We start from the raw sequence: 16,251 nt of genomic DNA, 5'->3' as shown, positions 1-16,251 counted from the left end.
ACTAAGTCCCCATTCAGACTAGCGCGACTTGTCAGGCGACTTGTCAGCCTGACAAGTCGCGCTCAGTCGCTCGCCATTGATTAGCACAGGACCCGTTCTAATAGGAGCGACACAAGTCGCTCCGACTTAGAAAAAGGGTCCTGTACTACTTTGGGGTGACCTCGGAGTGACTTGCATTGACTTCCATTATGTGAAGTCCCTGCAAGTCACGCCAAAGTCTCGGTGCACGCTGTGCACAGCGACTTCACAGGTCACCCCTCGAAGTCGGATCGCCTCAGTGTGAACCGGCTCTAATACAGTAGCAGACAACAAATAGTGATCTGGTGTGCAGGCCTGGCATTTGGGCCTACTCATGAAGACTCCTGGGATGTTTGACATCATTTTGGCCTAGGCCAGAAACCAGGAAGCAACTGAAGAAATGGAAAAGCAAAAAAGTTTTAAACAAGTAAACATAATATACCTTCCCGTCTATTTACTAATTCTAGCAGCAAAAAGATAAAAACAGTTAATGTTGATTGAGAGAGTTTAGTTCTTCTTTAATATTCAGATTCCCTTGTCATACGGTCATTGTGCAGTAGCTATATGTCCTCCCCAAATGTTTATTGAATTAGCCTCAATTAGATAATGTGGCATCCAAACATGTAGAAGAAAATCTAAAAGGAAGCTACATATTATATTATATACATACATAGGTATACACAATTATATGTATTATTATGATACATACTATAAATAAGACTGAACAGAACTAAAGCAGCCCCCATTTCTTTCGGTTAGATTGTGAACCCCCTCTGTTGAGCTTGTTAGTAAGGGATCTGGGAATGCAGCAAAGAGTTGAAATCATTGATTATTTTAAATAGACACAGATGATGAATGCTTGATGGCATGCAGAGAGGGGGACAAATGAGAGGAGGGAGAGTAAACTCTAGCAGATGGAGATACTAGACAATGGCAGAGAAAAAGAGGGTCAGAGAGAGTTGGTCAGAGATCTGCAGCAGAAATAAAAGAAAGTAAGACTTGTCTTGCAGACTGAACAGAGACATTGAAGTAATATTTCGGAGAAAGCAGTCTATCATGTCCTAAGGCACTATTATCTGGAGCCTCATGAATGGATAGGCTGGATATAGGTTTGCCCCACAAAACAGATAACTCTACTATGAACAAGTGATAGCCCCCATTACAAAGTACGTTCTGCAAGCCTATAGGCACTAAGTCCTTTTCATTACTTGCAGTACATGGTAACTTATAAACAACAGCTGCACCCCATCAATACACACGCTAAATGCTAATGAATATTGGCTCAGCCGTGATGTATATGTAACATAAATATTAAAGCTGAACTCTGCCCTTACCTTCAGTCTTGTACAGATGCACACTCCTGTACCAAAACCACTTACTCTAATTTCACTGTACACTTTGAGCTTCTCACAGTGTGCATTATAAGATGCAGCAAGTCACATACAGCCTGCCTCTATGGCTGGAGAACTACCAGCATAATCTAGCCCTTTCCTCCCCTGTTCCTGTCCCGTACCTTTTATTCATTGGATTTCAGTTCTTTCAATTATAGAGGCTCTACATTAAATGTGGGAGTTACTTAGGCTCCATTCACACTGAGCGTATTGTTTTCAGACGTTTTTTCGGGCATTTTTCAGGCTTTTTTTTGGGTGTTTTTCAGGTGTTTTTTGCAGGTGTTTGGAGACAGGCATTGATATCTAACACAGGGAAAGAGATGTACACCGCTCAGGCAGTTGCAGCTTCATAGCCAGCTATGGGTTCGGGACCTCAGATCGCCACCGCAAACAGGATACAAGAGAAATGGCCGCATTCCAAGCGATGGCTCACGATGAAAGGCTTTATTTAACGAGGATGCAAGGTACAGCAAAATGGATGGTAGACATGTTTCACACGTCTCACAGTGTGCTTGTTCACTACCATAGTAGTGCACCATACCATAGTGAGTCGTGTGAAACATGTCTACCATCCATTTTGCTGTACCTTGCATCCTTGTTAAATTAAGCCTTTCATCGTGAGCCATCGTTTGGTGTGCGGCCATTTCTCTTGTATTGATATCTAACAAAAGCGCTTGTAATCTGCCAAAAAAGAAGCTTGTGTTCTTTTATGAGATTCAGGTGTTTTGCTTCAGGTGACAAAATGCTCATATGTGAACAGCGGCCATTGAAATAAATGGGATTTTGCTTGTTGGGCATTTTGGGACTTCAGAGATGAGCGTTTTACGAGCTGAAAAACGCTCAGGTGTGAACAGGGCCTTAGGGTGATCTGCATGTAAAAAAATCTCCCTATTTCCTCATTCCTCCAGACTGAAACCCGGCCATGAAGGTTTTTCGATCTTTGGATAACTCTACTCGGCACTCAAAACTGCTTGCATCAGGGCAGTCGTTTGTGTATTTTTTTTTTACCCCCACTTATACCAAAGAAAACGACCACATACCAAAGAAATGCGCTTGCATGAATTACAGTACATCTAGGGGTAACATCAGTATTTTACATTCTAGCACTGTGGGAGACATAGCAGTACAGTACTGTACAGTATACGGGTTTACCTTTAGGGCTCTTTCACACGGATCTGTGCTGCTCAGCAGGGGATCGTAAACACAGATCCCCGCTGAGCAGGAAGGTGACAGCTCTCTCTCCACTCTGTGTGTGGAGAGGGAGATGTCAGAGCCCCATGCATCTCTATGGGGGAATCAGATGAGAGCGGACCGCCTGGCCACTCTCATCCGATCCCCTGGACGGATGGAAAATAGGGTTTCCATCCGTCCGGATTTCATGGACAGGATCGGATGCGGTTGGCAGCGGGTGTCAGTGGACATGTCTCCGCTGACATCAGCTGCCCCATAGAGCTGCATGGATCATCAGACAGGCGGATCTGATCGGAGCGCTCGTGTGAAAGAGCCCTCACCTTCTTTTTTTTAAGGGTAATGTATTAAGGTGAGTTTAAACTGAAATAAAAAGTTTTGGGAGCATATTTGGGGGCATATTTAGGGTTTAAACTATAAAAATAGGCATTTATAGGCATTTTTTTTACCACATCCAAAATTTGTGGTTTTTCACAATTTGCGGGTGCTCTAGGAATGTAACCCTGCGAATTTCGAGGTCGACTGTATAGAGGAAGGGTGCTATAGCGTTTTTCAGGAAACTACGTGCAGCACCCTGCTGGCCCCTCCCACCAGTCATGATGTGCATGCATTGCATGATGACATCACTAAGTCTAAAAGTATTTAAAAATGTTGATGAAGGAGTGAAGGGAGGAATCAGGGAAGGTGGAAAAATAGACAGATTAAAATCAGTTTTATTAAGTTAGACTATAATTTTCTGTTTCTACCAATATTTACAATGGAACCAGCAAATAATGTTCACATATCATATATAAAAGCCCAAAAGGATGTCAAAAGAGTGACCAAGCAAAAGTTCCTGACTTCTTCTGTATTCCGCTGTATGGGGATATTCAGCCAAGAAATCCAACAAATACAAATGCTTTCTAATACAGTTTATGTGTATAGTAATGGTATGTGTAGTATCATGCAGGCTATGACTCTGCAGTACTAGCTGTTTGCAATGGCTCTGCTAACCAGGACCCACCAAGAAGTAAGAACTGCGTTCTGACATTGGAGATTTAAATATGAGAACACAAAGTATGTTACAAAATTGGAGCTCATTAGTATAAGCCCTTAAAGTGTGGTTGGGCAATGAAGTATAAGATAAAGCCTTATTTCCTTTGTTTTTTGGCAACATATACATAACAATAATTCTTCACAGCTAAAATAAAGATTTATATAAGATCTTCAGAATCTGCAAGCTAATCGGTGTTTCAGATGTTTCAGAAGTGGTGAATTACTGTGGTGTGATTTACAGCCATAGGATTCTGCTATAAGATGCTGAGCATGTCTAATACCTGCCAAAAAAGAAAGGGGTGCCTGATAGGTGTACATGGTGCGGCTTAACTTATGGCGAAGTATAATGTTTAAAACACTTTTTTTTTTTTTTGACAAAATGATTTTGCCCATGTCTCAAAAGTTTGTACGGCCTTGTTTACATAGGCATACTATAGTGCAGTGATGGCGAACCTCGGCACTCCAGATGTTTTGGAACTACATTTCCCATGATGCTCACCTATACTGCAGATTGCAAGAGCATCATGGGAAATGTAGTTCCAAAACATCTGGAGTGCCAAGGTTCACCATCACTGCTATAGTGTATGCCTGTGAGGGGGGCCATGTTTGCCCACACAGGGATGGATGCACAGGCATTCCATGCCACCCAGTGAAGGTAGTCCCATTCATTTCCATTGGGACACAGCAGCTACATGGACCCAGCCACTTCTCCCAATTTGAGAGCCGTGCACGTGCACGTCCCCTGAGCGCAGACAGCCGTGCGCGTCCCCTGAGCGCAGACAGCCGTGCTTGTCCCCTGAGCGCAGACAGCCGTGCACGTCCCCTGAGCGCAGACAGCCGTGCTCGTCCCCTGAGCGCAGACAGCCGTGCACATCCCCTGAGCGCAGACAGCCATGCACGTCCCCTGAGCGCAGACAGCCGTGCACATCCCCTGAGCGCAGACAGCCGTGCACGTCCCCTGAGCGCAGACAGCCGTGCTCGTCCCCTGAGCGCAGACAGCTGTGCACATCCCCTGAGCGCAGACAGCCGTGCACGTCCCCTGAGCGCAGACAGCCGTGCACGTCCCCTGAGCGCAGACAGCCGTGCTCGTCCCCTGAGCGCAGACAGCCGTGCACATCCCCTGAGCGCAGACAGCCATGCACGTCCCCTGAGCGCAGACAGCCGTTCACCTGAATCCATGGGGCTGTCAAATTGGGAGCTGTGTCTGTGCAGGAGCTGCTTCCCAAATGAATGGGACTGCCTGCAGCCGGATGCAGTTAATACCTGTGCATTCCCTTGCGGGCAAACATGGCCCTCACACGAGCGTACGCTGAAGTACGCCTGTGTGACCGAGGCCTAAAAGTCAGTGGAGCACTAAAGAATGCCAATCATTTTTTGTGGCAGAGGCTTCACCAACTATGTTCCATCACCAACCATTAGTAATAAATAGACATAGATAACTGGCAGTGATGTCTCACCTTGCAGCCTTCGCAGGAGCTGACTCCATAGTGATAGCCAGAGGACTTGTCATTGCACACAAAGCAGGGCTTGTAAACACGTGGAGGAGGAGGAGGTGACGGGGAGCTGGGGACCATCTCCTCTGAGCTGGTGCTCTGGGTTTCAACGGCTGCATAAAAAACCAGAAAAACAATTGGTTAGAAATTCTGCTATACTGTATATCTAATACCCAATACATGGCAGGTACGACTTTTATTTGTTGATGTAATAACTGCTGAAAAAAAAGGTTTGGGGTTTGTTGTGAATGCTTGTGACATCTCCATGAACCTTTTCCCTTTTCCTTTTTCTCCTCCGAGGTTTTTTATAGAAACACTCCACTAATTCAAGGAGATGCGGAAGGCCGAAAGGTCAGTAATAACATGTAAACATATATAGCATTTATATTTATCAACACAAAACATATATTTTTTTTGTGCTTTTGCAAAATCATTTTTGCCATTTATTGTAATGAAATTATTTTCTATATTGCATATGCTTTTTATTGATATCATTTAAAGTGGTGCAGAGCAGAGTTACCGTAAGGGATATTTTTGTGGTTTGATCAGTAGTTCCCTTTATGTCTTGCACGTTCATTGGTGCAAGTTCACATGTGGGGTGTGAAGTTACATTAATTGTGGTTAACTTGCATTTCACCCATGTCATCCAGTTCTAGCGAATACATAGATATAAATTTATATATAGAAAGAGAGCGAGAGATACAGTTTATATTTTATTTCAAAATAAATTTCTTATCTTCAGCTAAGTGTAATTCCCAGAAACTTGCCTTTTATTTTGTCCCCACCATCAGCTGAAAGTTTAACCACTTCTGGACCGGAAGGATTTGCCCCCTTAACCACTTCAATACCGGGCACTTTCACCCCCTTCCTGCCCAGGCCAATTTTCAGCTTTTAGCGCTGTTGCATTTTGAATGACAATTGCGGGGTCATGCAACACTGTACCTAAACCAAATTTATGTCATTTTTTTTCCCACAAATAGAGATTTCTTTTGGCGGTATTTGATCACCGCAAGGTTTTTTTCTTTTTTGCTAAACAAATAAAAAAAGCCCGAAAAGTTTGAAAAAAAAAAAAAGTTTTTTTGTTTATGTTATACAATTTTGTAAATAGATACGTTTTTTCCTGCACTGATGAGCCCGCACTGAGAGGCACTGATGGGGTGGCACTGATAGGCAGCACTGATGGGCACTGATAGGTAGCACTGATATGCAGCATTGGTGGGCACTGATAGGCGACACTGCTGGGCACTGATAGGCGGCATTGATGGGCACTGATAGGTGGCACTAATGGGCACTGATAGGCAGCACTGATGGGTACAGATAGGTGGCACTGATGGGCACTGATAGGCGGCACCGATCGGCACTGATGGGTGGCACTGATGAGCAATAATGGGCACTGGTGGGCGGCACTGATAGATGGCAATGATGGGCAGCACTGATGGGGAGGGCACTGGCGGGCAGCACTGATGGGGAGGGCACTGGCGGGCTCCCTGAGCCCTGATTGCCATCCCTGGTGGCCATGGTGGGCATCCCTGGGGTCATGGGTGGGCATCCCTGGGGTCATGTGATGGGCATTCCTGGTGGCTCTAGTGGCACCCCCCCAAGGGTCTGCACTGTTAATCAACGCTCTGATTACCAGTGCAGACCCCCCCCCCCCCTGTCAGGAGAGCCACAGATCTCCTCTCCTCGTGTCTGTCAGGCACGAACTGAGGAAAGCCGATCAACGGCTCTTCCTGTGTACTATGTGACCAGCTGTAATTGGACACAGCTGGTCAGATGGAAAGAGCCTGGGGGGGCATGCGCAGAGCGCATTATCCTGCCGCCGTCATATGACGTTCGGTCAGGATAATGCAACCACTTTCCCGCCGTCATTTGCCTATAGGGCGGGCGGGAAGTGGTTAATGACCAGGCTATATTTTGCTATTCGGCACTGTGTAAGTTTAACGGACAATTGCATGGTCGTGCGACGCTATACCTAACTAAAATTTATGTCCTTTTTTTCCCACAAATAGAGCTTTCTTTTAGTGGTATTTTATCACCTGTGCGATTTTTATTTTTCGCGCTATAAACAAAAAAATTGCGACAATTCTAAAAAAAAAAAACAATATTTTTCACATTCTGCTATATTACATTCCCAAAAAAACTCATTAAAAATCTAAATTTAACATTTTAGGCCAATTTGCTTTCTGCTACACATTTTTGGTAAAAAAAAAATTGCAATAAGCGTATTTTGATTGGTTTGTGCAAAAGTTATTGTGTCTACTAACTACGGGAAAGATTTATGTAATTTTTTTTTTTTTTTTACTAGTAATGGCAGCGATCTGCAATTTTTTGTGGGACTGCGACATTGCGACAGACAGATCGGACCCCTAACTGACATTTTTGTGGGTACCAGTGACATTACTACATTAATCAGTGCTAAAAATATGCACCGTTACTGTAATAATGACACTGGCAGGGAAGAGGTTAACAGTGTGGGTGATAAGGGGTTCAATTTGTACCTAGGGGTGTGTTTCTAACTGTGGGGGGGGGGGGGCATGGCTTGTGAAATGATCACAGAGACCTGTGTTCCTATATAGAAGGGAGAAGAACGGTCAGCTGTGTTTACAACAGCTTACCGTCCTTCTCGCTCAGAGGGGAACGATCGCGGGTGTCAGGCGGCAATCGGAGCCGCCTGGCCCGTGCATCGGCTTCTTCTCCACTGGCGTCGCGTACTCGCCTCCTAGCTGCCTGCGCATGACCGACGTATAGCTACAGCGGTTTGCGCAGGAGCGGCTGCCTGCTGCAGTATAACTGCGGTAGGCGGTCGTAAAGTGGTTAAATCAGCCTTGCAACACTAGCTATGTGCACTGAACGTCAGGAATGGGAGCTGAGGGATGTTACCAATGTGAGTTAGAAATGGAGGGGGGTAGTGGGATAGAGTCATAGAGGTGTCATTAGTGTCAGACAACTTAGGCAGGCCATACACGGTTCGAATCTTGGACGTTTCCTGCTGAACCGTCCGGGATTTGAACCGTGCATGGGCAGGCTAAATGGGCCAAATTAATCGATCAACCAGCTTGCCAGATTTTACCTGCGATTGTCGCTAGCGGCTGTTATAGCCGCTAGCAATAATCTCTGTCTTATCTGGCTTCCCCCACTCTCCCCCCGCCGGGAGATGATAATGACCTGGCAGGAGGAATTTCCACACTGTGTTGATGGGGGTATTAAATTTCATGAATTTAAAATGCATGGTAGCCAATCATTTCTAACATCAGCTTGTTTAATTAAGCTTTGACGATAAAACCTGGAAGCTGATTGGTTTCTATGCATAGCTGCATCAGATTTTACACTCTCCAGTTTTAGTAAATCAACCCCAGTGTGTAACTATGCACCATAGCAAGGATGGCTAGATCCGATGATTACCGACATCACTTTACACATCTTTTGGCATTCAAAAGAACCTTTATTATGTGTTTCAGCTATCTCGTTGTTGGCTGAACTTTAATAGACCACAGCAATGGTTCCCTTTGAACCAAAAGGCTGCTAACTTGTTAACACTGATATACACAAATGGTGTGCAACGCATGGCTTAGCAACCTCAGATCAGTTTTTTGGGGTCCTAGATTGTAAGAAAATTGTAGCATTATACTGGACACAACATTCGGGGTCTCATAGTTATGGCATACTAAAGTAGGTTGACAGCCATGTCTAAAAATGGTATCTCTTCATATGTGGGGGAGACAGGTACACTTCAAAGTACACCGTCAATATGCAACTTGTGAGAAGTTCTTGAAAGAAAGTAAAGATGGATGTTAATATGCTCATATGAGACCTTTTAATACAGAGGGATTTCATTACTCCTTCTCCTGTTATTAGGCTGGGTCTTTGACTAAAGGAAGTTGAATGCGAGTATCACAATGACATGTGCTACTAATTTAGTGCAGCCCAAAATAACCAGAAGAGGGGGAAAGGAGGCAGCCTTAACCCTAATGTAACCCAGCCTTCACAGCCCCCTCAGGCTGAGTACATCCCTCGGGGCAGCTCTGCAGATGCTTTTTATCCTAGCTTTCAACACACATAGAATTTCCTGTTACATTGCCCTGAGAAGCACATTCCAGCCTTGCCAGGTTAGAGGAGACAGGCTTCTTGAAGGCCCGTGTCCCCAGAGAACAGAAGAGAACCCCAAGAAGACCACCTCCTGAGTACCTCAGTGCAGGCTGATGCTACCTCAGTTGTCTTTCATTGTCATATAAATACAATTCTAATTACTTCACTCTGTATCGTGGCTGGTGCTTCACACCATAGCAGACACGATAGATGTCTCTCAACGCACAGCATTACAGGGAATGTGTGGTATTTTTGTATTGTTCGTGTTCTTATTCAGTAATATTCAGCAGAGCAATCACCTAGGACCTAATAACACTGAGGTCAATTTACTAAAACAGCGCAGGTTGTGCATTGTGTGTTCATTTTGAAGTCTGAGAAATCATGTTTGCAAGTCACTAAGGGCCTGTTCACACTACTGCATGTATGTTATATGCATGGGTGTGATGCAGTGCAATTCATTATAAATGGCATTCCGATGCACCTTGCCAGCGGACAGTGTTGCCATAAATGCCTAAGGCCTCTTTCACAAGGGCGTTCCGTATGTCCGTATATCACCCCATCCGTTTGCGGGTTATATACGGACATAATGCATGTCAATGGGATTGCGGATGTCAGTGGATGACCATCCGCTGACATCCGATTTTCGTCCTTTCAGTTCTGTTCTGTTTTTTTGGCCGGAACAGAACCCTATTTTTCTTCCGTTTAAAAAATGGAATAGATGCAAAATCGGATGTCATTCGCTGACATCCGCAATCACATAGACATACATTATGTCCGTATATCATCCGCAAACGGATGGGATGATATGCGGACATACGGAGAAAAAAAAAAAGTGCCGGAACGGATCGAAATACGGTCCGCTCCGTGTGAAAGAGGCCTTAAGCCAATAAACCAATGCGATACCAAATTACAATGAAGGTAAGGCAAATAATAAATAAATAATAAACACTATATTATATAATATAGCAGCCAATCCATGTAGTGTCACCACATACAATAAGAATAATATTAAAACAATATGGAACAGCGCTATAACAGTGTCAAAAACATTAAGTTAAATAGAGCAATACGTGTATAATAGGCAAAGTGCTCTACTGTAGTGTGTCAACTCATATAAGTGCATGTGCAAACAATCATATTGAAACATGTAAGAAAATCTAAAAAGCGAATGTGCAAAAAATACATGATAAATAATGCACACTATCTGACAAGTGAAATGATAAATCGTAGTCCCAAAAAAATATCTATTGTAAAACCAAAAAAAGTGTAAACAAATGTCCACACAATAGTGATGGAAAGAGTCCATTTACTCCGTGAATAAAGTGATCCAAAAATTGTAGTGACAATGGTGCAGTCTCCCAACAACCGATATCCAACATTAAGTGCAATGGCCGCTCATCTTAAGGCAAAATATCATAGCGTGTTCACATGAAACAATCGTTGGTTAAGGGGATTCACTCCATTGTAGATAATTCTCCGATCATATAAAATAAAACAGGGTCTCCATTGAATAGTAAGTAAGGTAATGACTTTAATAAGATAAATAGTAACTTACAGTAATGCAGATATGTATAGATGTAACAGCAAACCAAGGCCCTTGAAAAAGTCACATGATTGTGACGCAACACGTTGGGAGGAGCCGGGTGACATAATTTCCGGTGTACGGCCGAAACCGGAAGTTTGGAATTTCCTTGCTATTTCAATCCTGGGACCCCTCTGTCTGGTTTACTGTTACATCCAAATATATCAGCGTTACTGTAAGCTACGTCTTCAGTTACTTTCAGGTTTCTTGCCTAGGCAAATAAAGTCATGCATTCCAGGAGTCCTCAGGAGGGGAGAAGAGGAGAAGAGGAGGGGGTTTCTCAGCTAAGCACACCTTTCTGCATGCACGCTTGAGCTAAGGGCAGATGGATTCCAGGAAGTAAATACTATATGAATCATTTGCTCTTACTCAAGATGGCCACGGCCAGAAAAGCTAGGGGGTGTATTTTAAAGTGATTTTCTTAACAGCGTAAAGCATGAAGACAAGGATGGATAGGGGATTTTGCTTTGAATAATAAAAATAAACAGTGTTTTGGATTTGTGGTGCTCAGATGCAGTGAAGATCTGCTTTAACGTGCGCTGACATGCGCTTTGATGCACTTCCATTGATTTCAATAGAAAAGGTAAAACGTTTGAATCCAGTTTGTGCATCAATATCATTGCATGATCAGAACTTCAAGTCGCAAGAAGATGAAGATGTTCATGGCTTTCGGGAATTAGTTCATATATATATATGTGATATCTTCCCCGCAAAATGGCAGCAATTACAATGCTTCCTTTAAATCACTTAACCCCTACATATCCGACAATTAGCTGCTAATCTTCTCCAAGCAGTCATCTGGGTTACAAGTGCCATTTAGCAGGCCATCCATCAAGACACAGTGTCCTCTTTCTTTGCTTTCATCCCCATACAACAGGGTGACAGAGACGGAGTGGTTTGGGATTGAGGGAAGGTGTTCATTACAGAGGAAGAATGAGCTCCGAGTTTAGTGGGAGGACAGAGCACACAAACTGTCCCCTTACAAGAATGTATAAATAGAATGAGTGAGAGGTGCAAAACGCGTGATGCTGAAACGTGAGCAAGCGAAGAATCCCGGCAATGCTCTGAAAACGGCGGCGTGGCTGGGAGGAGCGCACACTGCCACCGGCAATAATCTGCTTTATGGCTGGGCACTTCTAGACAAGCTGAGTCTTACAGGTGTCATAATCCCATCTGCCTGCACATTCCCCGCCACTATTTCATCAGCTCCAAGGCCTGTCACTTTTCAGACCCAATTATGGCGTGTCATCTTCATTCTCTACCCTGAAGGGGACTGTACAGTCCTGGGCCCGCCACATAAAGGAAGTGGAGAGGAGATTAGAATTATTAACCTCGAAAATAACAGAAAATATTTGCCAATAAGAACGTAGATGAGTGATTAAAATTAGGTATTGCAAATTTGTCTGGAGTTGTATCCGTTTATTTATTAACCATTTTTATGTGCTATCTGCCTGCACTTTAAAATGATTTCCAAAGTGATTGGCTACATGTGCTGATCAAACATAAATTTTCCAACAGGCCCGTTTGGAAGAAGTTAATCACTAAATCAATTCCTCTCCAACAGGAATGACTATAGATCAGTGACAGCGAACCTTGGCACCCTAGATGTTTTGGAACTACATTTCCCATGATGCTCAACCACACTGCGGAGTGCATGAGCACCATGGGAAATGTAGTTCCGAAACATCTGGGGTGCCAAGGTTTGCCATCACTGCTATAGATGGATCAAAATTTGGCCAGTTTCTGGTGAACCGGCCAACCTTCATTCTATCTATGGCCTGTTTAATAATACATGTCTCTTATTTGCTCACTTTTGTTCTGTTAAATATACCATTGAACATATTTTATTATATTTGTTTAACAAATGCAAAAAATAGCTGTTTATTTAGCTAGATATCTTGTGAGCTGAAAAAGTCCCGTACTCTCTGCCTCTGGACTGTTATCAGTCAGCATTGTTCCCTGCTATCTCCATGGACTACAAAACATTTCCCCTGTTATGGAGAAGAGAGGGAGGTGTTATGGAGTCCTAACACACTCCCGGTCCTAGGGAGACAACGCTGCCCAGTATAGTTGTCACCCTGAGACAATAATAGCAGGATTACCAAGGTAAAATAAAGGAAAAAAGTGTTAAAAAACCAATGCAGCCATCACATCCAAGGACTGGTAAGCTGCATTAATATCAATTTTTGTTTTTGGGTTTCGATAACGCTGGCCATATCCATTGACATTTTAAATTCAGCCTGCAGGCTGGATGAAAGAAATCCAACACACATGCTCTATTCTTGCTAAAAAATCACGGGCGGAGGACCCTCTCCTGCCAGTTATTGTATTCTAACAACCAATGGCTGCATCTGATTGCATGCAGTCACTTTTTTGGCTGACAATTTTCCACCTGGAAGCTTCGACAAAAGCCAATTGAGAAATCAACTGACAGTGCTGATGAGGGGGTACCCACGGCTCAAATTTTGACTGATATAGCATGAGTTGGCCAAAATTAAAGCTGCGTTTGGCAGCCGTTAGAAGAAGATTTCCCGTCAAGCTTGAAAATATTCCTGTAAAATGCCAAGCACTTCTGACTGCCTTGGGGACTCACTGCCCTAAAGGAGAGAAGACACGGCCTGATAATCACAAGTAATGCCTCAAACAGAGACCATTGTTTGCTTTTATCAAGCTTATCTCACCAGTCATTATGCAAGGATGATAATCTTATTTCATGATATACAGATGACCACTAGGGGGAACCTTTACTAAAGTCGTACCAGCAATTACTTTTAAGAAAACTGTAAAAAATATGAATAGTGAAATAATTAAAATGACAGTAAAAAACATTGTTCGACTTCACAATATAATCTGTTTATGTGAAGTCGAACAATGTTCAAAATCAAGGTAATTAAAATAAAAAGTTTTAAACTCTGGACCCACTAACATACGCAGGGTGATAGGACTATAAACAATAATAAAATAATAAAAAAAGATATTGGAAATAAAATAATAATAAAGCCCAAGATCATTTTAAAAAATCTCTAAAATCTGGGCCAATGAAATTGACTCTGTTGTGTGGCATACTCTAATACTACCGTAAGCTCTTCATAGAACTATCAGGAAAGCATTTTCCAGCAAACATCATCAGGAGCCAGAGGCTGTCGGCAGCCATAGTGATCGATATAAAATACACAAATGTGAGCCAAGAGAAATACTGTAGTGACCACGACTCCTCCGGCTTACTGGAGTTTCCCAGCCCTGCCTTCACTTCATACACAAACACAGCATGCAGACACACAGTGACTTCACAAAACCTTCTAAATATTGCTTATTAAGTGAAGTTTAAAGGAAAATACACATTTATGTATATATATATGTCGTTTGTTTTTTGATTTTTTGGGATTTTGAACACATTACTACATTTCCTCTTACTCATATAGTAAAATAGACACGTATATTGCACAATCACAGCTTCTCTGGAAGCTCACAGATTGTTTGTCATTGATGAGCTGAATTATGATGTAATAATGTACAGCATATGTGATGTGAAAAAGGTTGTAAATGGCAAAAATATTGTTCTCTAAAGCCTAGTACACACTGCTAGTTTTTTTTTTTCATTGAACCCAGGGAGCTGAACAATAAAAAACTGACAGCTCAGGTTGGAGCAGCTGTACCAACAATCCGATGATAGTACAGCGATCTCCCCTGCTGTTCTATTGTGTTCTGACAGGGGGATGGCCGCCCGCCAAAACACTCCAATCAGTGCTCTCAGCTATTGGCTGAGAGTGCTGACGAGGAGGCGGTTGGCAGACCTTGTTCAGTCATGCCCCTTTCACAGAAGCTGGCCGAACAGACTGGCTGCAGTACACACGGGCCGAAAGTCGGACGGTTTATATTGAACTGGCCAATGCTGCCCGACATTCGGCCCGTGAGTATGGGGCTTACACAGTGGTCTCCAAACTGTGGCCCAGGGGTCGGATGTGGCCCTTTGCTTGCCTTTATCTGGCCCTTGAAGCACTATTCCTCCTACTGATACAAGACACTATTCTGTCAACTGACAGTGGCAATGGGGCACCATTTCTTCCATTGACACCAACAATGGGGCACCATTTCTTCCATTGACACCAACAATGGGTCACCATTTCTCCCGTTGACACCAACAATGGGGCACCATTCTTCCATTGACACCAACAATGGGGCACCATTTCTCCTGTTGACACCAACAATGGGGCACCATTTCTCCCGTTGACACCAACAATGGGACTCTGTTCCTCCCAATGGTACCAATGATGGGACAAATGTAATGTTTACTCCCACTGATGCCAGGAAAATTTCCACTCCCACTGGCCACAAGCCAGTCCCCTAAAGTCTGAAGGACAAGAAACTGGCCCTTTGTTTAAAAGGTTTGGAGACCCCTTACTCTAATATGTAGTATGTCTTATTTCCATCTGCAACAAAATACAGCCTGGCAGATGGTTTTCTGCCCGAACTATGAAAACAACAATTGCCCACTTCCCCTCCCATGTGGTTGTGTGATCTAATCTGCCACCACTATCATGCCACCACCAATACAAACTCCCTTTTTTTTTTTTCATTCTATATTTTCTGTCTCAAAATGTGCATTCTGTTCCTAATACATTAAATAAAGATATGTCCCACTCCACAATACTTCATTTAACATTGTGTACTGAAATGAATGGAAAAAGGATGCACTACCAGATGGCGGTCTTCTGAGTGCATATATATTGTAAAAAAGTGCCACATCCTAACATAAGAATGAGAAGCTTATTCGGAAAACATGGACTTTATTGGCACAGATGTATAAAAAATAAACATTTATTATTGTAAAGTTAAAAACAGAGACAAAGCCTATATGGCAACAATATGCCGGCAATATTGTAAATGGCAGAAGGCAACAAAAAACAAAAAGAGCACAAATAAATGATAAACTAAAGCAGGGTACACACTAGTAGAAAATCTGCCGAAAATTCCCGCCCGATGTGAAATCGTCCGATTTTCACCTAGTGTGTACACAACTTTCAGCAGCCGATGCCGACATTTTCAACGAAAAAAAAACGGAGGGGCAAACACCAAAATTGTTTTCGTCCGTCCCCAGACGACCAATTTTCGTTTAATGTATATGCAGTACGTCCGTGAAAAATCGGATACGAAAGACCGAGCGTGATCTGAAGTTGCTGACAACCCGGAAGTCTAGGAACAAATGTGCCAAAAAAAAAGAAAAATCGGACGAGAAATTTCGTGAACATTTAAGCACTGTCGACTAAAAATGGTAATGAACGCTGAGAAGACAGAGAAAAATCTGAGGATATTTCGTCCGATTTTCGTCAAATGTGTACGGCCCTTAACGCACAACTGCAATCTACCTTTTACAGCATTGCTGGCATATTTTTGCTATATAGGCTTTGTCTCTGTTTTTAACTTTACAATAATAAATGTTTATTTTTTATACATCTGT

The 16,251-nt window shown here is 43.0% G+C and overlaps 1 protein-coding gene across 4 annotated transcripts in view; it reads right to left on the bottom strand.

The window, feature by feature from the left end:
* The window catches only part of RARG (retinoic acid receptor gamma), a 230,328-nt gene that overhangs the window by 14,955 nt on the left and 199,122 nt on the right, over positions 1–16,251 (bottom strand). For all 4 annotated transcript variants that reach the window (XM_082245813.1, XM_082245814.1, XM_082245815.1 and 1 more), the window contains exon 2: positions 5,090–5,238. In XM_082245813.1, the coding sequence (XP_082101939.1) occupies positions 5,090–5,238 (149 nt within the window). The remainder of the gene's footprint in view (positions 1–5,089; positions 5,239–16,251) is intronic.

Source organism: Pelophylax lessonae (genome assembly GCF_965119305.1).
Source record: "Pelophylax lessonae genome assembly, chromosome: 2".
Taxonomy (NCBI): Eukaryota; Metazoa; Chordata; class Amphibia; order Anura; family Ranidae; genus Pelophylax; species Pelophylax lessonae.
Note: the sequence above shows the minus strand (reverse complement) of the source record. Positions and strands in the feature narration are given on the sequence as shown.